This window comes from Tarenaya hassleriana, unplaced genomic scaffold (genome assembly GCF_000463585.1).
Source record: "Tarenaya hassleriana unplaced genomic scaffold, ASM46358v1 Cleome20, whole genome shotgun sequence".
Lineage (NCBI taxonomy): Eukaryota > Viridiplantae > Streptophyta > Magnoliopsida > Brassicales > Cleomaceae > Tarenaya > Tarenaya hassleriana.
Window position 1 is genome coordinate 287,662 of NW_010965373.1, and position 24,043 is coordinate 311,704.

General features: G+C 40.9%; 10 protein-coding genes across 16 annotated transcripts in view; 8 read left to right on the top strand and 2 right to left on the bottom strand.

Moving 5' to 3' along the window:
* Positions 1–213: 213 nt before the first annotated feature.
* On the top strand, positions 214–3,002 carry LOC104813456 (E3 ubiquitin-protein ligase At4g11680-like). 4 transcript variants are annotated; one of them, XM_010541033.2, is made up of 5 exons: positions 214–660; positions 758–831; positions 1,041–1,618; positions 2,055–2,421; positions 2,531–3,002. In XM_010541033.2, the coding sequence occupies exons 3-5, from the start codon at positions 1,104–1,106 to the stop codon at positions 2,675–2,677; spliced, it is 1,029 nt and encodes a 342-aa protein (XP_010539335.1). In that variant the 5' UTR covers positions 214–660; positions 758–831; positions 1,041–1,103; the 3' UTR covers positions 2,678–3,002. The 4 variants fall into 4 exon arrangements, with proteins under 4 accessions (XP_010539335.1, XP_010539336.1, XP_010539339.1 ...); XM_010541032.1 differs by having other exon boundaries at positions 217–660; positions 1,035–1,618; positions 2,531–3,000; XM_010541034.2 differs by lacking the exon at positions 758–831 and having other exon boundaries at positions 1,035–1,618.
* Positions 3,003–3,422: 420 nt separating this feature from the next.
* LOC104813457 (heat shock protein 90-2-like) lies at positions 3,423–6,427 on the bottom strand. Its single transcript, XM_010541038.2, has 3 exons — positions 6,210–6,427; positions 5,548–5,689; positions 3,423–5,445 (listed from the first exon to the last, which is right to left on the bottom strand). The coding sequence occupies exons 1-3, from the start codon at positions 6,330–6,332 to the stop codon at positions 3,608–3,610; spliced, it is 2,103 nt and encodes a 700-aa protein (XP_010539340.1). The 5' UTR covers positions 6,333–6,427; the 3' UTR covers positions 3,423–3,607.
* A 210-nt stretch (positions 6,428–6,637) lies between these two features.
* Positions 6,638–8,675, top strand: LOC104813458 (protein transport protein SFT2-like). Of its 2 annotated transcripts, XM_010541040.2 has the most exons (5): positions 6,638–6,965; positions 7,657–7,924; positions 8,013–8,117; positions 8,256–8,391; positions 8,479–8,675. In XM_010541040.2, the coding sequence occupies exons 1-4, from the start codon at positions 6,763–6,765 to the stop codon at positions 8,364–8,366; spliced, it is 687 nt and encodes a 228-aa protein (XP_010539342.1). In that variant the 5' UTR covers positions 6,638–6,762; the 3' UTR covers positions 8,367–8,391; positions 8,479–8,675. The 2 variants fall into 2 exon arrangements, with proteins under 2 accessions (XP_010539342.1, XP_010539341.1); XM_010541039.1 differs by having other exon boundaries at positions 8,256–8,675.
* A 359-nt stretch (positions 8,676–9,034) lies between these two features.
* On the top strand, positions 9,035–11,126 carry LOC104813459 (sufE-like protein 1, chloroplastic/mitochondrial). The gene has a single exon (XM_010541041.2). It carries the CDS (start codon positions 9,080–9,082, stop codon positions 10,802–10,804), a length of 1,725 nt encoding a protein of 574 aa, XP_010539343.1. The 5' UTR covers positions 9,035–9,079; the 3' UTR covers positions 10,805–11,126.
* A 99-nt stretch (positions 11,127–11,225) lies between these two features.
* On the top strand, positions 11,226–12,490 carry LOC104813460 (uncharacterized protein At4g26485-like). 2 transcript variants are annotated; one of them, XM_010541044.1, is made up of 4 exons: positions 11,226–11,342; positions 11,469–11,665; positions 11,795–12,002; positions 12,132–12,490. In XM_010541044.1, exons 2-4 carry the CDS (start codon positions 11,515–11,517, stop codon positions 12,403–12,405), a joined length of 633 nt encoding a protein of 210 aa, XP_010539346.1. In that variant the 5' UTR covers positions 11,226–11,342; positions 11,469–11,514; the 3' UTR covers positions 12,406–12,490. The 2 variants fall into 2 exon arrangements, with proteins under 2 accessions (XP_010539346.1, XP_010539348.1); XM_010541046.1 differs by having other exon boundaries at positions 11,478–11,665.
* A 2,103-nt stretch (positions 12,491–14,593) lies between these two features.
* LOC104814008 (uncharacterized protein At4g26485-like) lies at positions 14,594–15,561 on the top strand. The gene is made up of 4 exons (XM_010541856.1): positions 14,594–14,744; positions 14,864–15,071; positions 15,170–15,400; positions 15,471–15,561. The coding sequence occupies exons 1-4, from the start codon at positions 14,594–14,596 to the stop codon at positions 15,559–15,561; spliced, it is 681 nt and encodes a 226-aa protein (XP_010540158.1).
* Positions 15,562–16,565: 1,004 nt separating this feature from the next.
* Positions 16,566–17,531, top strand: LOC104814009 (uncharacterized protein At4g26485-like). Its single transcript, XM_010541857.1, has 3 exons — positions 16,566–16,716; positions 16,881–17,088; positions 17,210–17,531. Exons 1-3 carry the CDS (start codon positions 16,566–16,568, stop codon positions 17,529–17,531), a joined length of 681 nt encoding a protein of 226 aa, XP_010540159.1.
* Positions 17,532–19,031: 1,500 nt separating this feature from the next.
* LOC104813461 (transcription factor MYB80) lies at positions 19,032–20,716 on the top strand. The gene is made up of 3 exons (XM_010541047.2): positions 19,032–19,347; positions 19,457–19,586; positions 19,932–20,716. Exons 1-3 carry the CDS (start codon positions 19,215–19,217, stop codon positions 20,563–20,565), a joined length of 897 nt encoding a protein of 298 aa, XP_010539349.1. The 5' UTR covers positions 19,032–19,214; the 3' UTR covers positions 20,566–20,716.
* A 69-nt stretch (positions 20,717–20,785) lies between these two features.
* Positions 20,786–23,674, bottom strand: LOC104813462 (THO complex subunit 3-like). The gene is made up of 11 exons (XM_010541048.2): positions 23,545–23,674; positions 23,333–23,428; positions 22,804–22,933; positions 22,479–22,570; positions 22,274–22,342; positions 21,966–22,023; positions 21,756–21,855; positions 21,525–21,611; positions 21,357–21,435; positions 21,117–21,252; positions 20,786–20,996 (listed from the first exon to the last, which is right to left on the bottom strand). Exons 1-11 carry the CDS (start codon positions 23,605–23,607, stop codon positions 20,962–20,964), a joined length of 945 nt encoding a protein of 314 aa, XP_010539350.1. The 5' UTR covers positions 23,608–23,674; the 3' UTR covers positions 20,786–20,961.
* Positions 23,675–23,933: 259 nt separating this feature from the next.
* LOC104813463 (KH domain-containing protein At5g56140) overlaps positions 23,934–24,043 on the top strand; it is a 4,687-nt gene continuing 4,577 nt past the window's right edge. For both annotated transcript variants that reach the window (XR_002024177.1, XM_010541050.1), the window contains exon 1: positions 23,934–24,036. The gene's annotated coding sequence lies outside the window, so the exon portion shown is untranslated. The remainder of the gene's footprint in view (positions 24,037–24,043) is intronic.

The following is a 24,043-nucleotide window of genomic DNA, read 5'->3' on the forward strand; positions in this document are numbered from 1 at the left end:
TCGTGTAAGATGATACCGTCCGAAGTGATGGCGTTAATGAGATGTTCTTCTTATCCACTTATTATTATTATTATTATATAAATTATTATATTATAATATAAATATATATAAATAATATGAATAAATAGAAATCACAAGATTACGTGTCAATAAAAAAAATAAAAAAATAAAATAATCTCTGGCTTTGGCCATAATTCTCTGAGAAAGAGAGGGGGTTTTGCGGTTGAAGCAGCAGTTGCTGTCTCGAGAGACAAAACCCCAGATGTTAGGTTAGGCCGACGGTTATCTTCTCTCTTTCTCTCTCTCTCTGCGCGTCTGATTCTTGCAACCAAAGCAAAAATCAAAGACAAAAGCTTTGATATTTTTGCTTAAAGAAATCGCTTTAAGGTTTGATTATTGGTCGCCATCTCTCGCCCAACTTCCACCTTCTCTGACATCCTCATAACACCCTCCTTTCTTCTTCTTCTTCCCAATCTCCTCCTTCTATATCAGAACGTGTTTTTCTTCTGGTTTCTCAGTGATTCCACACGGACAACCTTTTTCGTGTTCCTTTCTAAGTATCTTCCTCTGTTTCCTACTCTGTTCAAAGTTTACGTTCCTGCTGTTTCAGGCTCTCCGTCTTGTACACACGTATTCCCTTTTCGGGTTTCTGCTTTCGTGGTAAGTTCAGTTTCCATCGGAGAAATTTTATGTTTTTCTCTTCTGGGCTCATGTGAATCTCGCGTTTATCGATCGAAATGTTTCTCGTACCCTCTAGCGTAAACGTAGCTTTGGTATATCGAGGAGGTCGAGTACGGAGTATTGGTGGATTTCCGGGCAGTTGTATATAAGGTATTCGATCATATGCCTCTTTGAATTTTCGTGAGTTATTGTTAGGACATGAGAATCTCGTGACTTTAGTTACAGCCTGCGTGTTTTCCATGATATTTCTTGCTATGTACTTACGGATTCCATGTGCATGCTAATAATAACTCATGCTTCTGAGCATTTTTTTTTCATTCTCTGTATCAATCCTTTTCTTTTTCCATGTTAAGGTGCAGGAAGAGTGCTCGAACTCCCTGATTTGGAAGTTTCTTGGAGAGAGTTTGAGTCTTTGAATTCCGATGAATACCCGTTATTCTGTTCAACCGGAGACATCATCCAGTATATCGATCACCGTTTCATCATCCTCTTCGTTGAGTTCCACGCCACGGAGTGATACCACCACTCGCATGGAGGATGCGGCTAATGCCCGAGAGAGGTCACCTTCGTCTTTCTTGATTCGATTGGCCGTGAGGGTATCCAGAGCGAGGTGGTTTATCTTCCTGAGAAGGGTGTTTCACTACCAGAACGGATCGAGATCTGATCTCGGGTCTAATCCTTTCAATTCAAGCACTTGGATGATGTCGGAGCTCATTGCCCTGTTGGTTCAAATCACTGTTATAACATTCACTCTGGCGGCATCGAAGAAGGAGAGGCCTATTTGGCCCGTGAGGCTATGGATCACCGGTTACGATGTGGGTTGTCTGCTCAATCTTATGCTGCTTTACGGACGGTACCGTCAACTTAGCACAAGCCAAAGCCAAGGGGACCTTGGCCTTGGTGATGTGGAGCAGCAGAGAGGCAGAGAAGAGACTAGGTAACTATCAAAATTCACTTTTGTCCACTTCCAGAATCACAAAAATTTTGTTATTCAGTTAAATACAAGATTGATATATAGAAACATAACCAAGTTCTTGGTTATTCAGCTGGTTTTGAAAAGTTGTATAGCTTTGGGATATTTGGATTACAATCAGATTCAGATGGTATATATCCTATCGTAGATTTTGGGAGTTTCTTCCAATTTTGAGAGGGCAAATCTTCGAAATTAAAAAGATTTTCAAAACGATTACGAGCATGAAGTTGTGTTTCTCATGTTCTTGATTTCCCCTGTCTCATACAACTCGGAAACTAAGAGTCTGTGTCCCGTGTTTGCAATCTATACTCGTTAGAAAGGTGGTTCAAAGACCGATGCTCTCATCATCCAGCAAGCATTTGGGACATCAGTTTCATCGATGGTTTTTTTTTTCCTTCAGGTGTTGGCACTTGATGAACAGATGCAGGACATCGCTGGAGCTGTTCTTTGCGATATGGTTTGTGATCGGAAACGTGTGGGTGTTCGATTCTCGTCTAGGTTCGTTCCAACGGGCCCCGAAGCTCCACGTCCTATGCATCTCTCTGTTGGCTTGGAACGCTCTCTGCTATTCCTTCCCTTTCCTGTTGTTCCTTCTCCTCTGTTGTGTTGTTCCGCTCGTGAGTAGCCTCCTCGGATACAACATGAACATGGGTTCTTCAGACAGAGGAGCCTCTGATGATCAGATTTCCAGCCTCCCCAGCTGGAGATACAAACTGATCGAAAACGTTTCGGATTCTGATTCGGCTCACCCCCCAGCTCAAGATCCAGTAAGTCGTATCCTTGTTTCCTTACTTTTTAACTCGAGTTCTTGAATATTTTCAAGAATTCAAGATTTCGAGTTCTTGTCTGATAAGGGGCGGAGTGGGGTTTTTGCAGGAGTGTTGCATATGTTTGGCAAAGTACAGGGACAAGGAAGAGGTGAGGCAGCTGCCGTGTTCGCATACGTTTCACCTTAAATGCGTGGACCAATGGCTCCGTATAATCTCATGCTGTCCCCTCTGCAAACAGCATCTCCCGCTGTAGAGAGTCCCCAAATCCCAACATCATGAGAGAAGACAAGATTCACATATTTACTTTGGTCTTTTTTTTTTTTTTTTTTGAGAAGCGAGTTTTTCAAAGAGATGGTGAATGGGTATGATAGAGGTATATGGTTGGTTACTCGTGTGATTGCTTATTTTGTACAGAGAAGGGCTCATCACCAGTAACAGCCACAGGGAGAAGAAAATGTTATATACGAGCAGGTTTCTCATGTGTAATAACGCTCGAAACATTTTCTCTCGAATCTTTTTTTCTTCTTCTCCTTATTGTCATACATCTCTATATTTATGAGTTTTGTTTTTCTTTTTAAGCTTTCTATTTATATACACGTATATATATATGTATAGATATGATCACTAGTTTTGGTCGATTTGAAAATTCATTAACTGAATTGTTCCAAACCGAATCCTACGAGTACTTCTTGATCGAAAAAAATCTATAACCTATCGAATGTAAAAATGATAGAAAAACCCTTTTTTGAACAGAATATAATACATTAATTATTTGAAATAACAAACATTTTAATTTAAAATCAAATCCAAATCAAAATCAAACTCTAATTTACCTAAATCTGGCATAAAAACGGAAATGTAAAATTTTGGAAGGCTAAACAAAAAAATCGAATCACATTAAATTGAACGACCGAAAGTAAAAAATGGACATAACCAATACATACACACGCGCGCACACACACACACATATATATATATATATATATAATTGGGAAAAATACGCTAGTGGGAAGATCTTTTAGAGAAATCGCGTTAGTGTTCGACAACAGAGCAGCTAGATGGTGGGATATTAGACTAACTTAAAAGAGTCCACGTCACAACACTAAAAACACGAAAACATCTTTGATTTCAGACAAAACCCAAAATAAAACCCGAATGAACAAAGATAACATTCTCGATCTTTTTAGTCGACTTCCTCCATCTTGCTGCCCTCAGCCTCAGCGTCCTCTTCGAGCGGAGGCATGTCGGAATCTCCCTCAACAGCATCATCCTCGTCATCGATGCTCAGACCGAGCTTCAGCATCCTATGAATCCTGCTCCCGAAAGTGTTCGGATCGTCCAGGCTGAACCCCGACGTCAGAAGCGCCGTCTCGAACAGCAGCAGCACGAGATCCTTCACCGACTTGTCGTTCTTGTCTGCCTCAGCCCTCTTCCTCAGCTCGTCCAATATCGGATTCTCCGGGTTAATCTCCATCGTCTTCTTGCTCGACATGTATCCCGCCATGCTGCTGTCTCTCAGTGCCTGCGCCTTCATGATCCTCTCCATGTTCGCTGTCCATCCGTACTCTCCCGTCACCAGACAGCACGGGGAATCGACGACACGGTCCGACACTACCACCTTCTCGACCTTGTCTCCCAACACGTCCTTTATCACCTTGCAGAGATTCTCGAACTTCTCCTTCAGCTCTTCCTTCTTTTTCTTCTCGTCCTCTGATTCGTCGAGCTTTAGACCTTCCTTGGTGGCAGACACAAGCTTCTTGCCCTCGAATTCCTTGAGCTGACCAATTGCGTATTCGTCGATGGCATCCACCATGAATAGGACTTCGTACCCTTTCTTCTTCAGCTTCTCAAGGAATGGGGAGTTCTCCACGGCTTTCTTGCTCTCGCCAGTGATGTAGTAAATGTCTTGCTGTCCTTCCTTCATCCTCGTCACGTAATCCTTCAGACTGGTCAACTCGTCGCCGCTTTTGGTTGAGTGGTAACGGAGCAACTCAGCAATCTTGGTTCTGTTCTGAGAATCCTCATGGATTCCGAGCTTGAGGTTCTTGGAGAATGCCTCGTAGAATTTGTTGTAGTCTTCCTTGTTCTCAGCAATCTCAAAGAAGAGCTCGATGCATTTCTTCACCAGGTTCTTGCGGATGACCTTCAGGATCTTGTTCTGCTGCAGCATTTCTCGTGAGATGTTGAGAGGCAAGTCCTCGGAATCTACGATACCCTTCACAAAGCCAAGGTACTCTGGGATGATCTCTTCACAGTTGTCCATGATGAAGACACGTCGGACATAGAGCTTGATGTTGTTGGGTTTCTTCCTCGTGTCGAACAAATCGAACGGTGCTCTCTTCGGGACGAAGAGAATCGCCTTGAACTCGAGCTGCCCCTCGACTGAGAAGTGCTTGACAGCCAAGTGCTCTTCCCAGTCGTTGGAAAGACTCTTGTAGAAGGCGGCATACTCCTCCTTGGTGATCTCCTCGGGTTTCCTCATCCAGATAGGTTTCTGCTTGTTGACCAAAGACCATTCATGAGAAACCTCTTTGATCTTCTTCTTTTTCTTCTCTTCCTTTTCCTTTTCCTCATCCACCTCCTCAACTTTTCCTTCCTCATCCTTCTTCTCTTCCTCATCCTCATCATCGGAAATCTCCTTCTCGATTGTCTTCTCGACCCACAGAGAGATCGGGTAGCTGATGAACTCAGAGTGCTTCTTGATCAAATCCTTGAGCCGGCGTTCCTCGAGGTACTCAAGCTGGTCTTCCTTGAGGTGGAGAGTTATCTTCGTACCCCTACCGAGGTTCTCACCGGAGGTGTCTCGGGTCACGGTGAATGACCCACCGGCTTGAGATTCCCACACATATTGTTCATCGTCGTTGTGCTTTGTCGTGACTATGACCTTCTCAGCAACCAAGTAAGCCGAGTAGAAACCAACACCGAATTGCCCGATCATGCTCACATCAGCACCCGCAGCCAACGCTTCCATGAATTCCTTGGTACCAGACCTGGCAATGGTACCGAGATTGTTGACCAAGTCTGTACAACATCATCCGTAAAACATCAACAGCCTGTTTAACAAATGCCCATAAGCATGCAGAACGCTAAAACATTTTCACGCGCTCTGACATGAAAACTTACCAGCTTTGGTCATTCCGATACCACTGTCAATAATAGACAAGGTGTTGTTGGCTTTGTCGGGGATGATGTGAATGAAGAGCTCTGGCTGAGCATCGAGCTTGCTCTTGTCAGTCAAAGACTCGAATCTAATCTTGTCCAGAGCCTGTTGATCAGAAATGAATAGCAATTCTAAGTAACAACCACCGTTTAGAAAGGATTCAAATCATGATTACCAAACCTCAGAGCAAACACCAAAAAAAAAAAAGCTTCATGCCACGATTCTGTGGTACTCTCCCAAAATCAAGTTCCATCAACGTCATAAAACTAAATCCACAATACAAGATTCTCGTGTAGCTCGACATAATGAATGTGAACAAACGACACAAATTCATTTCCACGGAGACCACCCGAAACTCTGAATCGAAATTCGATCTAAACCTACTTTATCATGATCTCTAATTCACACTACGGAGGCAAACGTGGCAACATATGATACGTATTACGTAGCCTACTTGATTACCAACAAAAAACCTATCCAACCATAAAAAAAAAGTAAGCCTAACGAGCAAGATTTCCTCACAATAACAGCAAATGCAACAGTCGAACTCATCAACAGGTCCATACACAAGATAAATCAAACAAGACACGCGCTATAGAGAATGAGGGCTGGGCAGAATACGAACATCGGATGAGTTACTGATGAGCTCACGGAGAAAGATCTCTTTGTTGCTGTAAAAGGTATTGATGATAAGACTGAGCAACTGGTTGATCTCCGCCTGGAAGGCAAACGTCTCTGTGTCCGCCATCTCCGAACCACGACGATCTCTGGGGCTTAACCTATGAGACGGGAATGCAGAACGATTCTTTTCTTGCAAAGCAGAGCGAGAATGGCTGACAAAGCAGAAAATGAATACTTTATACCGGCACCTAGGGTTTCTAGATCCTTCTATGATATTGGAAATGAAAATTTTCACGCGCTGAGTGCGTGCAATCTCATCCTCATTCAATATATGGGGCCCACATTTAGGGGTTGCACGGTAGAACGCTTCGCAGAGAATCTCCCTCCGTCTCCTTCAAACATATTAAAAAAAAAACGACGAGTAAACGGTGCCGTTTTAGTCATCAACGTAATTGCTCGATCTCTCCAAATCCTTTCTTCTGCTGGGTTCGTCTCCGAAACCTTAGTTCCTGAGCTTTTTGACCGTTTGTTTCCCTGGAAAATTTAGAAGCCGAAAGATGCAAGGGTGGTTTTCGATGAGCGGAAATAGCAGCGGAGATCAGCCGCAGAATAAGGAGCAAACGGGGACATCTCTCCTCGCAGATTGGAATTCTTACGCTGCTTCACAAGATGCGGAGGCTGGAAGCGGCGGAAGCTTCGGATTTGATATCGAATCCGCCGTTAGATCTGCCAACGATACTGTTTCCGGCACCTTCAGTGTGTAAGCGGCGGATCTCTTTTCAAATTGGGGTCTTTTTGATGAATTCTGCTGCTGTTGGGGTTTATCTGGTGATTATGAAACTCTTGGTTTTAGTGGGAATTGTGCGTCAGTGAATTAGTGAAGTAGACTAAGAATCCGAACCTGGGCAACTGTGATTTAGCTTATTTATGGTGGAGAAGGGCTACTTTGGTAGATTTATTGATGATAATTGCGTATCTGTTCGGCCTCAAACGCCATTTTGGTATATATGGTTATGAGTCTTATATGAAAAGGAATTCCCTTGTCGAGAATATTCGTATAGAGTTGTAGGAGTATACTGGGGGATTGGAGTCTGCGAGCAAAGTTCAGATTTTTAGATCTCCTTGGACCTTAGGTTGATAGATTTCCTTGCGATGATATGAATCATAACAAAGTGTCTATTATGGATTTTGATGGACATTGTAAGTTTGATGTATGTAATGCGATGTACTGCCTTGATGAACTGTATGTGCCCTTATATGGGTGCTTGTCTAATTGTATGGAGACCTTGATGTAATCATCCATCTATGCGTGAACATGTTCATCTGTCCATCTTATGGTTGAATAGGAATATGATCAGTTCAAAATTTGCAGAGTCTTCCTTTTTTTTTTCTGGAGTATGCCATCTCTGTGTATGATTTTGCAGCTTGTATCTGAATATAAATGGTTTCAGGGTTTCCAAAGGAGTTAGAGATCTACCCGGGAACCTGCAGTCGGCGACCAGCAGTATGCCTTCAGGAAAAGCTCTGATGTACTTTGGTCTGTTTCTTGCAACCGGTGTATTCTTCATTTTCCTCGCTTTTACAATGTTCCTTCCGGTCATGGTGATCATGCCTCAGAAATTTGCCATATGTTTCACCCTCGGATGCGGATTTATCATTGGATCGTTCTTCGCTCTCCGTGGCCCACAAAATCAGCTTGCGCATATGTCATCCAGAGAGGTATATATACATATATCCATACCTTAATCTTGTACATACTCTTATCTTCTCTGTCTTCTAATTCTATCGTCTGTTGTGTTTTCTCCAGAGACTTCCTTTAACCTTAGGCTTCATTGGAACAATGGTCGGTACCATATACGTATCAATGGTGCTCCATAGCTACATCCTCTCGGTTCTCTTCTCCGTGTTGCAGGTACAAAGATTTCACCTTCACTTGCATTTCACGTCCCTCCAATGGGTCGAACTGTCCTTATCCACCATTTGAAATGTTCATACATAGTTCTTGCTTTGAAAAAACTACGCTCATTCAGCTCATTTCAATTGTGAGCAGGTTCTTGCGCTGGCTTACTACTGTATTTCCTACTTCCCGGGTGGATCATCCGGAATGAAGTTCCTTAGTTCCGCTCTCACGTCCTCCGTACTAAGAGTTTTCGGGCGATGATCTTGCTTCCACAATCCGGAAAAACGTATTTCCCCGATGTATAAAGATCTCAGAGAAAGAAAAAAAAGGCTTATCGAGGAGGTGTTGATGATGTTACTGCAATTTCTTACAGGTTCTTTATCAACAGAGGATGTCTGCCTCAGCTTTGGTATGAGAATTCTGCCTTCAGATACCGCCTGTTAGAGAATCTGCTTCTGTCTCTTTTGTTAGAACATCTGGTTTGCCTAATCAATCACAAAACCCATTCGCCTTGGTTTGGCTTTCAAGAACAACCTCATCTTGTTATTAATATTATAGTTTGTGTTAATATGGAAAAACTCAAGCTCTAATTTCAAACACATTTTCCGGCTCTATCTCCGGCGGCGCGTGTGGTTTAAACTCCTCGATGGGACCCACTTCCCGAAGCTCCCGAGGAGGAGGATTATCAAACCTTTGATAAAGCAATGGGAGATTGCTTCTACCGCCAATGATAGTCTTGACTGCTGACATTTTCTTTATTTACGAAAAGAATCATGTACTTTTAAAAGGTTCAGAATCAACCATTTGGGGCTTAATTTGTTAATTAACAGGACTCGACCCGAGTTAACCGGGTAATCTACCGGTTTACGCACCGAGGTGATGAAACGGTGCGTTTCGGATGCCAAATATGATATGAGGTATCGTCGTCATTGTCATTATTTTATCGCCGTCTCTCTGAAATCTTCCCTTCGAAAATGGGATCCATCTCTTCTTCTTGCTTTGTCTCATCTCTTCTTTTAGTTTCGTACAAGAGAACCTTGTTTTCTCTTCATGCAACGAAAACCCTGATCTTGTCGCCGCTAAAGCCGCCGGAATTTCCTTCCTTTCGTCGGACCATCATCACTTTCCAGAAGATACCGACGGGAATATCACCGCCTCTTTCCGCTTCATCGTTGCCGTCAAGCTCTGTGGAGCTTCAACCGATCAAGGAGCTTCCTCCGGAGCTCCAAGAGATCGTCAATCTGTTTCGATCGGTACAGGAGCCGAAGGCCAAGTACGAGCAGCTTCTGTTCTACGGTAAGAATCTGAAACCGCTCGATGCCCAGTTTAAAACGAGAGAAAACAAAGTGCAGGGATGCGTTTCTCAGGTATGGGTTAGGGCTTTTTTCGACGAAGAACGCAACGTCGTGTTCGAAGCCGATTCCGATTCGGTTCTGACAAAAGGGCTAGCAGCTCTTCTAGTTCAGGGATTGTCCGGAAGACCCGTGCCGGAGATCTTGCGGGTCACACCGGATTTCGCGGTTCTTCTCGGATTCCAGCAGAGTCTCACTCCTTCTAGGAACAATGGGTTCCTTAATATGCTGAAGCTGATGCAAAAGAAGGCACTTCAATTAGCAGTCGAAGCCGAGGAGAACAAAGGATTTACCCATGAAGCGGATAACGATACAACAAGTGTTTCTGATTCGGGTTCTGGGTCTAGAGCCGATGAAAACGATGCCTTGGGAAGGGATATGCTCCAAAACTCGGAAAACGAGTCGAATTCTGGTGCTTTGGGAAGTAGAGGGATGAGGAATGGGTACCTTATTATGCGGAAGGGCATTCTTCAATTAGCGGTCGAAGCCGAGGAGAACAAAGGGTCTACTCATGAAGCGGATAATGATAAAACAAGTGTTCCTGGTTCGGGTTCTGGGTCTAGAGCCGATGAAAACGATGCCTTGGGGAGGGATATGCTCCAAAACTCGGAAAACGAGTCGAATTCTGGTGCTTTGGGAAGTAGAGGGATGAGGAATGGGTTCCTTATTATGCGGAAGGGCATTCTTCAATTAGCGGTCGAAGCCGAGGAGAACAAAGGATCTACCCATGAAGCGGATAATGATAAAACAAGTGTTCCTGATTCGGGTTCTGGGTCTAGAGCCGATGAAAACGATGCCTTGGGAAGGGATATGCTCCAAAACTCAGAAAACGAGTCGAGTTCTGGTGCTTTGGGAAGTAGAGGGATGAGGAATGGGTTCCTTATTATGCGGAAGGGCATTCTTCAATTAGCTGTCGAAGCCGAGGAGAACAAAGGGTCTACTCATGAAGCGGATAACGATACAACAAGTGTTTCTGATTCGGGTTCTGGGTCTAGAGCCAGTGGGAATGAAGATTCGGGGAGGGATATGCTCCAAAACTCAGAAAACGAGTCGAATTCTGGTGCTTTGGGAAGTAGAGGGATGAGGATAAGAGAGAAACTGGAGAGGGAGCTCAATCCTGTTGAATTAGAAGTGGAAGATGTATCGTATCAGCACGCAGGGCATGCTGGTGTTAGGGGTGGTAATGGAGATGGGGAAATGCATTTCAACTTGAGAATTGTTTCGGATAATTTCCAAGGGAAAAGCTTGGTTAAGAGGCGTAGGCTGATATATGACATGTTGCAGGATGAATTGCAGAGCGGATTACAGGCATTATCTATCGTGGCCAAGACTCCATCTGAAGATTGAGGGCCTTGCAGAGGAAGAGAAGCAGGTCAGCTTCTTTGATCCTTGATTCATCAGCTTCGTATTCGTTCCTCTTACGGGTTTAGCAAAGTTTACTGCTTTAGCCACCTAGCATACATGACTCGGTTTCGCGCGATCCCTACGGATGAGAATTGGACGTTTGTAACGATGAAGGGTTCACATGTATGTGGATATATATGGCGATTCATGTCACTTTGGTCTTCTTTGTTTTGAATTACGAAAGTTTCTGTCTTTGGATTAGCAAATTATATCCTTGGTGTAAAATTTTACAAGGCAAGAATCCATGCGGAGAGATTACTTTGTAGCTATGGATCCACATCTCCAAGGAATAGTGAAGATATATCTCTTAATATGCTACAATTAAAATCAGAGGAAATATATGTCCCGCTCTAACCTGAATTCAGCCAAACAAGTCATCGTTTTCTCCATCAAAAGGAGTGGATACATATGGAGATTAAGGAACGGATTATGAATGGTTTGAATGCCCTTCAACGTGCATGAACCACGCGCAACGCCCGAGGTGCCAAACTTAAAGAAGATGAACTAAACATCTGAGCAGCATCTATGACCCATGAATGTACATGTATGCGTCTAAATACGTGCTTTTGTATGTGTGTGTATATATACACACACCCAACATTCGTAGGATATGCAGAGAGTGAAAGCCTGCAGATGCTGGGAAGGTTTTGAAGATGGAAGATGGAACAGAGAGATGGCTAAATCACTACAGTAGCAAGCAGCAAATACTGCTTGTTGGTGAAGGAAACTTCTCCTTCTCCCTGTCTTTGGCCAGAGCCTTTGGTTCAGCCGCCAATATGACAGCCACCTCCCTCGACACTCATGGTAGATTCACTTATATATATATATATTTCTCGAACTAAAGTGATATCCGATACTAATAATCTATGCTTTAATTTACGTTTTTAATCTGTTCATCCTCTTGATTAATGCATTTGCGGTGTTTAATGGTAGAGGAACTGCGTAAAAAATACGGTACTGAGGCAGTGGCGAACGTAGAAGCACTGAAGGCCCTGGGATGCACCATCATGCATGGAGTTGATGTGCATGCCATGAGCCAACACATCGATCTACGTTCCAAACGCTACGACAGGATCGTCTTCAACTTCCCCCATGCAGGGGCTAACGTCATATGCCGCGCACTCGAAGGTTTTATGATTACGTAAGCCCTACGTATACGCGCCGTCGTGACCATTTGTGGATTTTTAAGCTCTTTCCGTCTATATAATCGGATGGAAAATGGAAGGAAATTAATTCCGAGATTTTTGTCACATACGGATGCATGGAGCAGGGACAACCAGGTCTTGGTGAGAGGATTTCTCAAGAACGCAGGAGAGATGGTGAAGGAAGACGGAGAAATCCACGTGACTCACAAGACAACGCATCCTTACAACATGTGGGGGGTAGAGACACTGGGTCGAGAAGTGAATCTCTGTCTCGTGAAGGAGGTTCCTTTTTTCGTGTCTTATTATCCAGGTTACGTTAACATGAGAGGATGTACCATGAACTCCGACTCCACTTTCCATGTCGGGAATGCATCCACTTTCATGTTCCGCAAAGTCTAGTCAATTAATCGGCTAATTATTATCATTGCCAATCCTTATTAGTAACATATAACGATTATAATATATGTCTTTGCCCTTTTCTTTTGCTTTCTTGGTTAGTACTCTTGATAAATAACGATTGACTGCTTTTTTTATAAAAAAATTATCCGTGCATACGGTCCATACTCAATTCTAATGTGACGCCTTAGCTATGTACAGTTTAAGATACAGTTAATTATAAATTTATATCCAATACTAAGTTATATCCAACGTGTAAAATATGACTTTTCTACAATAATGGCAGCGGGAAAACTCTTTTTGCTGTATTAGTAAGTATATTATATATGTAGAAACTAAATTTAGAAAAATGATAATAAACAGAAGATTTTTGTTTTCATATTTTTGCTGAAAAAAAAAACGTAAGAGAGGAGTTTCACCATGAAAGCTACAAATTTTATTTCATCTGAAATTCTTTTTAAATACATCAACACATGTCTACCAAAAACGATAATAATGGAACCACTAACCACGTGCCAAGACCACGTGCCAAGAGAATAGATCTTTACAACGACTATATCAAAATACAAAATAAATAAAATAAATAAAATAAAAAAAACGATAAAATCAAATAAACCATGACAAAATTAATTATAACTGGCATATTAGTATACCCGAAGAAGGAAATTTTGCATCCAAAATTAATCTTTTACGGTTTAAGGTACGATTAATTGTATCCGTTATGTTAGACTCATCCTATAAAAAAATATGATTTTTCTTTAACAACATGCGCCTTATTTTTGTGTTTTGGTGACGTGATAATAGGGTGGGGCTGCACGGATCGGATACCCGAAAAAATCGAGAAATTTAGATTTAGATCCAGAAGGTTCGGATATTTAACTATAAGATTTGTATTCGGGGTTTGATATTTACGAGTATCCGGGATACGGGTATCCGGAATAATGGTCGGATATTCGCGGATATCCGGATCCGGATTTATTTAAGAAAAACAACAATATTCATATATAAAATTTTCAAAAAATGAAGATATATTTATAAAACTTGATGAATTATGATAAAATATATAAGACTTATCATATAATAAGAGATAAATAATAATAAATTTAATTTTTTTGAATTAATATTAAAAATATGATATTATTTAATGTAAAATAATTATATTTTATAAAAAAATATTATATAAATATAAGATATAATTATTTATAATCATAATAGTCGGGTATCCGTGGGTATCCGGTTTTAAAAATTCTATTACCCGGATTTGGATTCGGATTCACGGATATTGAAAAATCGGGATTTGGATTTGGATTTGAAAATTACGAATACCCTAAAATCGGATATCCGTAAGATGGGTATAAAATTCTAGAAGGATTAAACCCCTCGTATTTTGGCAAACAATAACAACATGGCCTCATTCCCAAATTTATTTGGGATCGGTCGCATGAATCCTTCTTCTCCACTCATTTCGATCTCGGATTAATTCATTCGGAATGTTCAACATTTCTAAATCGTTTCTAATGACCCTCACTCCCAAATAAGTCTAGGTCTACCTATTCCTTTCTTTCTCACCCCTATATCTATATTCTCCACTTTTCTAATGGGTGCATCAATCAGAATACATTGTTTGGCAGACAACAAACAAGAAAAAAAAAAGAATCTTAACCAATTAACATTGCTGTGTGATTTTATCAACGAGAAATCATGTTCGTTTAGGGACACTATATATTTGTATTCGGTGTAATATTGGTATTTGGTAATCTAAATGTATTTACTAGGTTCGTTCATGTCATTGTAGCTATGAATTCACATTCAAGGAACACTAAAGATCTCTTATAGGAAACATATGTTCTGCTCCACTTATTTATTTACCCACAACCTTCCTTAAATCAAACGAGTTAAAAAAAAAAAGGAGTGGGTGTATGGAGATTAATGAACGGATTACGAATGGTTTGAATGCTCTTCGACGTGCACAATTAAACCACAACGCATCGCCCGAGGAGCCAAATTACTTGACTAAGTAATTAAAGAAGAACTGAACATTTAAGCGACAGCTAGCTTCGACCCATATGCATAATGCATGTGCATGTATGTGTGTATATAACTGTGTGAGTTCATCTGTGCACAACAGTAGGAATTAATCGGAATATATGCAGAGAGCGAAAGCATGAAGACGTAAGAGAGGGTTCGAGAGATGGGAGAGGGAACGGAGAAATGGATAGAGCACTACAGTAGCAAGCAGAAGATACTGCTTGTCGGAGAAGGGAACTTCTCCTTCTCCCTGTCTCTGGCCAGAGCCTTTGGCTCTGCTGCCAATGTCACGGCCACCTCCCTCGACAGTCGTGGTAGGATCTGCAGCCAATATAACGTAAATCATATGTTTGTTTTTTTTATGCTTTTCAGTTTGTCTAATGCCGTCATTCGTCTTGTTGCATGCATGCCATATTGCGCGCGGTGATCGCAGGGAAATTAGAGCGAGACTACGGTACTGAAGCATTGACGAACATAGAAGAGTTGAAGGGCCTAGGCTGTACGGTCATGCATGGTGTTAACGTGCGTATCATGAGCCGACATGTCAATCTGTGTTCAAAACGCTTCGACAGAATCATCTTTAACTTTCCCCATGCAGGGTTTGACATCATTGGTAAAGAATATGATAGTTCTACTATTAAGTAAGTCCATTTATTTATGTTTGTGATCCATCCATTGATACATATATATATATATATATAGTGATTCGCGTAATTACTAGTGTGGTGGTTTGAATCAGGAAACACCAGGGTTTGGTGAGAGGGTTCCTTGAGAACGCGAGGAGGATGATTGACGTGGACGGAGAAGTTCACATAACTCACAAGACGACAGATCCGTTTAGCAGGTGGGATATAGAGGATTTGGCTGAAGAAGAGAGTCTCTGTCTTGTTAAGAAGGTTCCGTTTTACAAATGGGACTACCCGGGTTACGTTAACAAGAGAGGTAGTGGTAGCAAGTGTAACTCCACTTTCCCTGTCGGAACCTCTTCTACTTTCATGTTCCGCAAGTCTGTTGGGGAATCGGTGGCCGATGCACTGTCATCTTTTAATCTTAGCGATTAACGATTATAATAATTCCCTACGTACTTTTATATTATATATATTATACCCGATATCTGAATTTAATATATGAGCGTTTCTTTTCAGAACTTGTTTATTTTATCGCAATTATATATTGTTATGTGGCTAACCATTTTCAGAATATCTAAATTTTCAAGTGGTAAAATTAAGCAATGGTTGGATTTTAATTTTGGTAAGTGGAAATTATATTTTCTAAGAAATTATTTGGCTTGATTTTCTTTACATGACCAAACTCAATTAGAGAAGAAAAAAAAAAGAACGATATAAAAACTGTATGGATATGCCTACACATATAAATAGAGTACCGTAACACGTCATTCTCTTCCAAGAGCACTCTCCGTACGTTTCCGATTTGAAACCGTACTTATGGTTTACCAAATACGCATACATGCTTCGACCTCAGGACACTTTGCAATTGAAATAAAAAGACAAGACCGAAGCCTCGACTCATTAGTTGAGGGTTGTATATATATGTGGCCATTGGTTAGTTTAGTTTAATATATTTTGATCCAACTTGGATAACTCAACCGGTGTAATAGGAATGCAAAACATCTGTCCCATCCCGAATTCGAATCTCATATCCGGAAAAAGAATATAATTCCAATCACATAGCTTGCTTCCGACCCTGAAATTAGTATGGACCTCGACCAAGACACCTGCTTAACCAAAACAAAATAAATATGTTTTGAATAATTAAATTTATCTGTTTGTATTAGCATATAGTATATCCTTTCAAGGAATAGTAAAGGTGTTATGTTGTATTTACCCACCACACAACCATCATTCAGCCAAACGAGTCATCATTTCTCGATTTAAAATAAGTGGATATACATGGAGACTAATGAAAGGATAACGAAATGGTTTGAATGCTCTTCGATGTGCGTAAGCCACAAAATCCGAGGAGCCAAAACTTAAAAGAGAAGATGAACTAAACATTTAAGCCACGTCTTTGACCCATGCATGCATGCATGCATATGTATATAAATGTGTGTATTCACTATCTCCTTGGAGCATGCAGAGAATGGAACTATGAAGATGTAAAAGAAGATTCGATCGATGGAAGAGGAAACAGAGAAATGGTTACAGCACTACAGCAGCAAGCAGAAGATTCTGCTTGTCGGAGAAGGGGACTTCTCCTTCTCTGTGTCTTTGGCCAGAGCCTTTGGCTCTGCTGCCAATATCACTGCCACCTCCCTCGATTCTTTCGGTAAAACTCGCATTTTTTTTTTCATCGTAGACGAAAATAGTATCAGATACCTTATGGTTTTATGCTTTTTCAAAACGTAACTTATGTGATATTATAAGCTCATTCATTTGTCTAATCTTTCTATAAATGTGATCCGCTTGATGTATGCCTTCCAATGTTTGTAGAGGAGCTAGAGAGTAACTACGGTACTGAAGCAAAGGCGAACATCGAAGAGTTGAAGGCCCTAGGGTGTACGATCATGCATGGAATTGATGTGCATTTCATGAGCCACGATGTCAATCTACGCCCGAAACTCCATGACAGAATCATCTATAACTTTCCTCATGCAGGGTTTGACGTCATCTGGCATGAGCATGACAGTTTTTCCATTATGTAATTAAGTCCTTTTGTATATGTTAATGTGATCCGATCTATATATATATACACATATATATGTTAGTATATATGTATAGTTATTAGTCACTTACTGGTTAATTTGGCGGCTTTGGATCAGGCAGCACCAGGGTCTGGTGAGAGGGTTTTTCAAGAATGCAAGAGAGATTATGAAGGAAGACGGAGAAGTTCACGTGACTCACAAGACAGCGTATCCCTTTAACAAGTGGGATATAGAGGCTTTGGCTGAAGAAGAGAGCCTCTGCCTCGTTAAGAAGGTTCCGTTTTGCAGGTGGGACTACCCAGGTTACCTTAACAGGAAAGGAAGCGGTTGGAACTGTAGCTCCACTTTCCCTGTCGGAGAGGCGTCTACTTTCGTGTTCCGCAAGTCTGTCACGGAATCGGTGATCGATGCGTTGTCATCTTGTAATCTTGATAATTAGCGGTAATAACAAATACTAATTCAATATCGAAAATATAATACTTTACCAATACATATAGAAATATAATATATGGATGGATGGTTCTTTTCCGAACTTGCTTGTGTTGGGATGGCAATTAATGACGTCAGTCTTTATCCATGTTTATTCTACTTTGTTTTGGTTTAGGCACGTGCGATTTCATGGGTTTGTTTAAACGGTTTATTAGGAGTCTAATTAGTCTTTTCTTTTGCTTATAAATGCGGTAGGGGAGAATTGGACCGGCTTTGTTGGTAGGTTTTTTTTTAATATACTGTGGAAACCCAATTGCCACGTGTACGAATCCATGACACACACGTGGAAAATATATATTAAATATGCTCGTTGCCAACTCTTGTTGATAGGTTATTATTTTGGTTCAGTTCAATTATAACCATTATCTGATTCGTCAGAATATATTTATTTTGAAAGCTTTAACGTTAAACAATAGCTGGATTAGCTTATCAAAAAAAAAAAAAAAATAGCTGGATTAATGGGATTGAATAGCATAAAATTGTGATTTTCTAAACGCCGATTTGGTATTCTTTATCTATAAAACCAAAATAATCAAATATATATATATATATATATATATAAAATTGAGTGGATACAGAACATATAAATATGATGGAAATTAGAATTGTCGACCCCATCAAGGCGTATTAATTCAGAGTCCGAGATCCAAAAGTATTTTGTTCTTCACACAAAAGACTTCAAATATATATCACAATTGGATACTTTGTTCTCTTTTGAGTATGGTTTACCAAATACGCATCTGACAAAAACGGTAATGCCTTGCACCGAGGGTGCGACCTTGAAAACACTTTGCAATTGAAAATAAAAAGACAAAACTATACCCCAGTTTAACTTTTTAAGAAAATTCTCATTTTTATACACACATGCATATATATATATATATATCGCATATTTATACATGATTTTATGAAAACCCCTCATGTATTTATTTGATTTTTTATATACAAATTTGTGTATTATTATGCGTTTGCCCCACATATATATATAGCAGTGGCAGAAAGACCCGTTATGGTATGGAAAGAGGTAAAGATCGGTTTAAACCGGTTTAATTTGATTTGGAATGTATAAATTGTATAAGTACCAATATACTCCATTTTTTTTCAAAAGCATACAAGAGAAAATATCCTAGGTCCACTTGAATTCTCCAAAATTCAACACAATTTACGTAAAAAAAAAAAAAAAAAGAGGAGAGAAGCAATATGGAAGGGGGGTTGACCAGGCGTCGAGTGGGTGACCTACCGGCCGATCACTCACACGCTCAGCAGCGTTGAATTCTTTAATCAGCTCATGCACCTTTGATGCCTCCCCCTTCATGCAATATTTATTTTTATTTTATTTATTTATATTATATGCTCACTTATTTTGCTTATATAACAAACACCCATTTTCTCATCCATTTACATTCTCCACTTGTTTAACATTATTTATATATACACATATACACACACTTTCTTCCTTCTTCCCCTCAAAGGCACCACCACACCACAAAAAAAGAGAAAAGGTTAACAAGTAGGCCGTTTTCTTTGATCTCCATCCATTTATAAAAGAAAGAAAGGATTATTTTTTGAAGATTTCGGGTTTTAATTAATCGTCGAGGAGGCGAATAAAAGAGAGAGAGAGACAGAGAGGGAGATGGGTCGGATTCCATGCTGTGAGAAGGAGAATGTGAAGAGAGGGCAATGGACTCCGGAGGAAGACAACAAGCTGGCTTCTTACATCGCCCAACACGGCACTCGTAACTGGCGTCTCATCCCCAAGAACGCCGGTACAAGTTTATATCACCTTCCAATTCTATTAATATATACATACATATATATGTACATGCACTCGTATATATAATGCGTTCCCTTGATCCTTTTTTTGGTGTAAAACAGGTCTCCAGAGATGCGGGAAGAGTTGCAGGCTGCGCTGGACGAATTATCTGCGTCCGGATCTGAAACACGGCCAGTTTTCGGAAGCAGAAGAGCATACCATCGTCAAGTACCACTCCGTTCTCGGAAACAGGTATGTCTACACGTATATTCTATTATCTATACATATAACCGAGATTGCAGTATATATATATAGTATATGTAGAATTGCGGGTATATAACTTGCGAATGAAGTAAAGGAAACATCTGAAAGATTATATACATGGAGTGAATAATTGAGGGTTAAATTAAGTTTTGAACTTTTGATATACGGTTCAAATCTTCAACACCAATGGCGGGTTGGGGTTAGATACTTCAAATTCTCCTCTGGTTTCTTGCAGAAGAATCAGCAAAAGATTCTCGAAAACATCATAGTTCCTTGCGAAACAAGCAATGTAACGAAACGTTGTTCTTTGCTGTTTTTTTTCCTTTCCGACAGGTGGTCGCTGATCGCAGCGCAGCTTCCCGGAAGGACGGACAATGACGTGAAGAACTACTGGAACACGAAACTGAAGAAGAAGCTGTCGGGAATGGGGATCGATCCGGTGACCCACAAACCATTCTCTCATCTAATGGCGGAGATCACAACCACTTTGAACCCTCCTCAGGTATCTCACCTGGCTGAAGCCGCCCTCGGCTGCTTCAAGGACGAAATGCTTCACCTGCTCACCAAGAAACGCGTAGATCTCAACCTCATCAACTTCTCAAACCCTGACACTAACCCTAACCCTAGCCATAATGTTGCGTCAGCTAAGGTTAACGTCGTCGAGAACAACGAGATGGGCATGGAGGGTAAGGTAAAGGTAGACGCTTTAGATCCGGGGATGAAGCTGTGGGATGATGGATCTGGCGATTTCGGGAGAGTTTCGACGAATGGGTTCTCGTACGGATCGTCGTCGTCGTTCGTGAACGAGGAGCCGGTTTCTCCGGCGGGGACGTGGAGGAGCCACGGCGGAGGAGCGGGGCCGAAGATGGAGGAAGATCAGATGATGATGATGAGGAACAATGTGTTCAACGTGGACAGTGTCTTGTGGGATTTACAGGCTGATGATCTCATCAATCATATGGTCTGATTTTCTCCGGAGATCTTGGAACTAGCTTCTATGATTATATATATATATATGATCATGATGAGGTTGTTCCTTGGGGAATTATACGAGGTTGTTAGAAAAATAAAATAAAATATTTATGTGTGTGGTTGGTTGGTGATCTGAAAACTGAAAATGTAAATAAAGCTCTCTTTTTTTTTCTTTTCCATCTACCATTTAAACTTTTTTTCATCTACAATGACAAAATATAAATAGAGCAAAATGTTATAACAAAAAACTGAAATTGGAAAACATTATTACCCGAATCCGGCCGAAAATATCAAGATACCCAAATTTTTTTAAATGCTTTTCGGATCGGATCGAGTTTTTGGGTGATGTTGTCATCCCGAAATCACAACTTCATCCCCGGAAACCTCCTTGTTACGAGCTTTCAAAACCAAATACTCGGAAAACACCTGCAAGAAGAAGATCGAAGAGCTTGTAAATAAACCATTCATGCCGGGAAAGACCATTGACGGCGAGCTTGTGATTAGTGATATGACTTAACAATGGAAGGAGATTGAGAGTTGCGGTACCTTCATCGCTATTATATTTTGGATTCTTATCGTCACCTGCGTACGCGAGTAAATCGTGTTTAGGGTTCCACTCCACGCTGTTAATGGCAGCTCGGCATGGAATCTGATGGACCGTCCGCCCGGTCTGGACGTTAGACTGCATTGGCAATGACGGTTAATGGGTAGACGTGAGCATCAGTTAAAACTCCACGAAGAAATATAAGCAGAAGAGGGTAACAGATTCCGAAAAAAAAAACATACTATATCGATGAACAAATCCTCACTTGCAGAAGCGATGTAATCTCCTGTGTAGTTGAAGCTTATCGTCCTCACGGGCCACCTGTGGGTGCAGTACATTGTAAACTCGTTCTTTTCTCGACAGAAATTAAAAAACGAAACATTTTTTTTTCATTAAAGATGGGGACTCACTCAAGTTTGGTGAATGTTCTCAGACAAAGCATGTCCGAGATATCCCAGAGGCTGACCAAAGAATCCGCACTCCCGACAGCAAAATACCTGTGAAGGTGAAGACGAATTGGAAGATTATCTTTTCATCCAGTCGTAACTTTCTCAAGTATGTCTCGGAAAAAAACAGTGGATGTAAGCAATTAGTCCAAGCACTTGCAAGAAATTTGTCGAAAAATTGAAAATAAAGCACACCTTCCTTTCGGGTCAATTGCAATGCAATAGCACCCAGCTGTGTGAGCTGTGACAGTGTCGAGACGATGAAGAGATGGATATGCCAGAACCTCAACAGTACCTAAATAGATGAACGTAAGAAAGAAACTATGCAATAAGATAATTTCATCGATATCATATATTTGGTCGGGAAATGATGTGCATGAAGAGGACATAACTTAAAATCCTCACCGAGTCCGGTAGTCAAGAAAAAAAGGTCTTCTGACAGGTTCCAAGCAATCTCATTTACCTGTTGTTCAAAGAAGATGAATGATCCATAAAGCGGGAGAAAATATATTTCTCGACCGGGCAATGGTAGAACATTATATTCTATTTCTTCGATTATGCAGCATGCAGTAACTATTGACAAACAAGTCTCTATTGTAACTCGGGAAAAATAAAACTACACCACACTAGCTGGATATAGAACAGAAAAGAAACGCACTTTGCCATTTTCGAAATATTGCATGAAGCATCGAAACTGCTAAAACTGGCATTACCTCATAGTTGAACTTGCGCCTGTGTAGAGGCTTAAACTTACGAACGTCCAAAACTGTTAGTTCGTCATCCTACATAGACGGGTTAAGAAATGTAAGCACATTAATCATAATATCACCCGATAACTCCGCAAGGCCGGACAAATCCCAACCATTCCAATGCATAAACAGTTCAGTTGCAGATCCCGATACTCGAGGAAGGAGATACCCTATTACCAACTGCTATGTGTGTGCCGTCGGGTTTGTAGGTGATGTTGATATTCTCCCCGCTAAGTTCGGCTTGTTGTGTGCATTTTCCACCTGCATAACTCAGAGAAGACATGCCTTAGAAACTTCTTCATCTTTTTGTAACCAACCACATGACAACAGAACATATTCACAACCCGATTACCCTTATCATAATTTGTTTGTTTTACCAGTTCATGACTAATCATATCCTTGTAAACTCGATATTTGCCATATCATAATTTGCAAATTATCTAAAAGTGTTTGAGATTAAAAAAAAAAGTGAATATATTGGAGCATGAACTTACTACGAGCATCCCAGAGACGAACACTCTTATCCCCAGATGCAGTAGCGACAAGATCGGCATGTTTAGGGTCCCAACATAGCTGATCCACACTGTCAGTATGACCCTTTAGCTCAATGTCCTTGAACTTACTCTGTGTCCATACAGCCAACAAAACTCAGATTACAAACACAAGCAAATATAAACAAACGACAGCATCAAGAAAACACGATACCCATCAGTTCCAAACTCATTATCCTTAAATATCTAACCTTTTGGATAATTAAACGTTCTGAACTGTTTCGTTTGAAGCAAAAGTTGCTTAAACGCTATGTATAGAACTCACTCCGACTCGTCAGTCTCCGAGTCAAAATCTCATATTCTTTACCCTCTTTTTTTCTCGTGAAGCTTAACTATACGCTCCACACAAACTACAGTAAAACCATCTATCAAACTAAAAACCCAGCTCTGAGATACTCTTATGCAACTCTAAAAGAACAAAAAAAAAATTCTTCAGAACTCGAAGAAATTCACGGAGTTGGAAGACAATTACATGACCGTAAGGCTCGATGTGCCAAATACGAGCAGTTTGATCGACCGAACCCGAAGCGAGCTTCGTTCCAGCGCAATTCCAAGCCACCGAATGCACCTTCGACACAAAATTTCCCAAAATAAGCGATTCGGCATCATATAAACAGCAGAACGCTAGGGTTTTTCTGGTTAAATTCCCAAACTGAAGCGAGTAAACAAGAGTAAAAAGAAAACCTTCTTCTTGTGACCTTGATATTCCCTGCTATGGAGACTCTTGAACGGAATCGTCCCCTCCATTTCTCCTCTTCCCTACCTCCGCTTGGTTCCAGCCTCGCACCTCACCGACGAACCTTTTGGGCACCGCCTGCTTGCATGTGCAGCGTTTTGATGATTCCGACCGATCCGGTTCCGGTTCGACACAGTAAACCGGTCCTGAAAAAAATAAAGCCCAGGCCCAATATAAGACCCGCTGGTTCACGAAGAGACTTCCAAGCGAACAAGAACGGTAAAACCAAGCACTTCCGTAATATAAAAAAGTAAAAGAAAGAGCTAATCATTTCCCCAGTCCCCACAGCTATAAAATGCCTCAAATCCGCCGACGTGGAGGTTTACAGTACCAAAAAAAAAAGAAAAAAAGAAAAAAAAACTTGTGTTGTGTGTGAGAGAGAGAAAGGGAGAGAGAGAGTAGAAGAGCTTTCTGGTCTCGGGACTGCTTCGTCGCCGCATCTTCCGA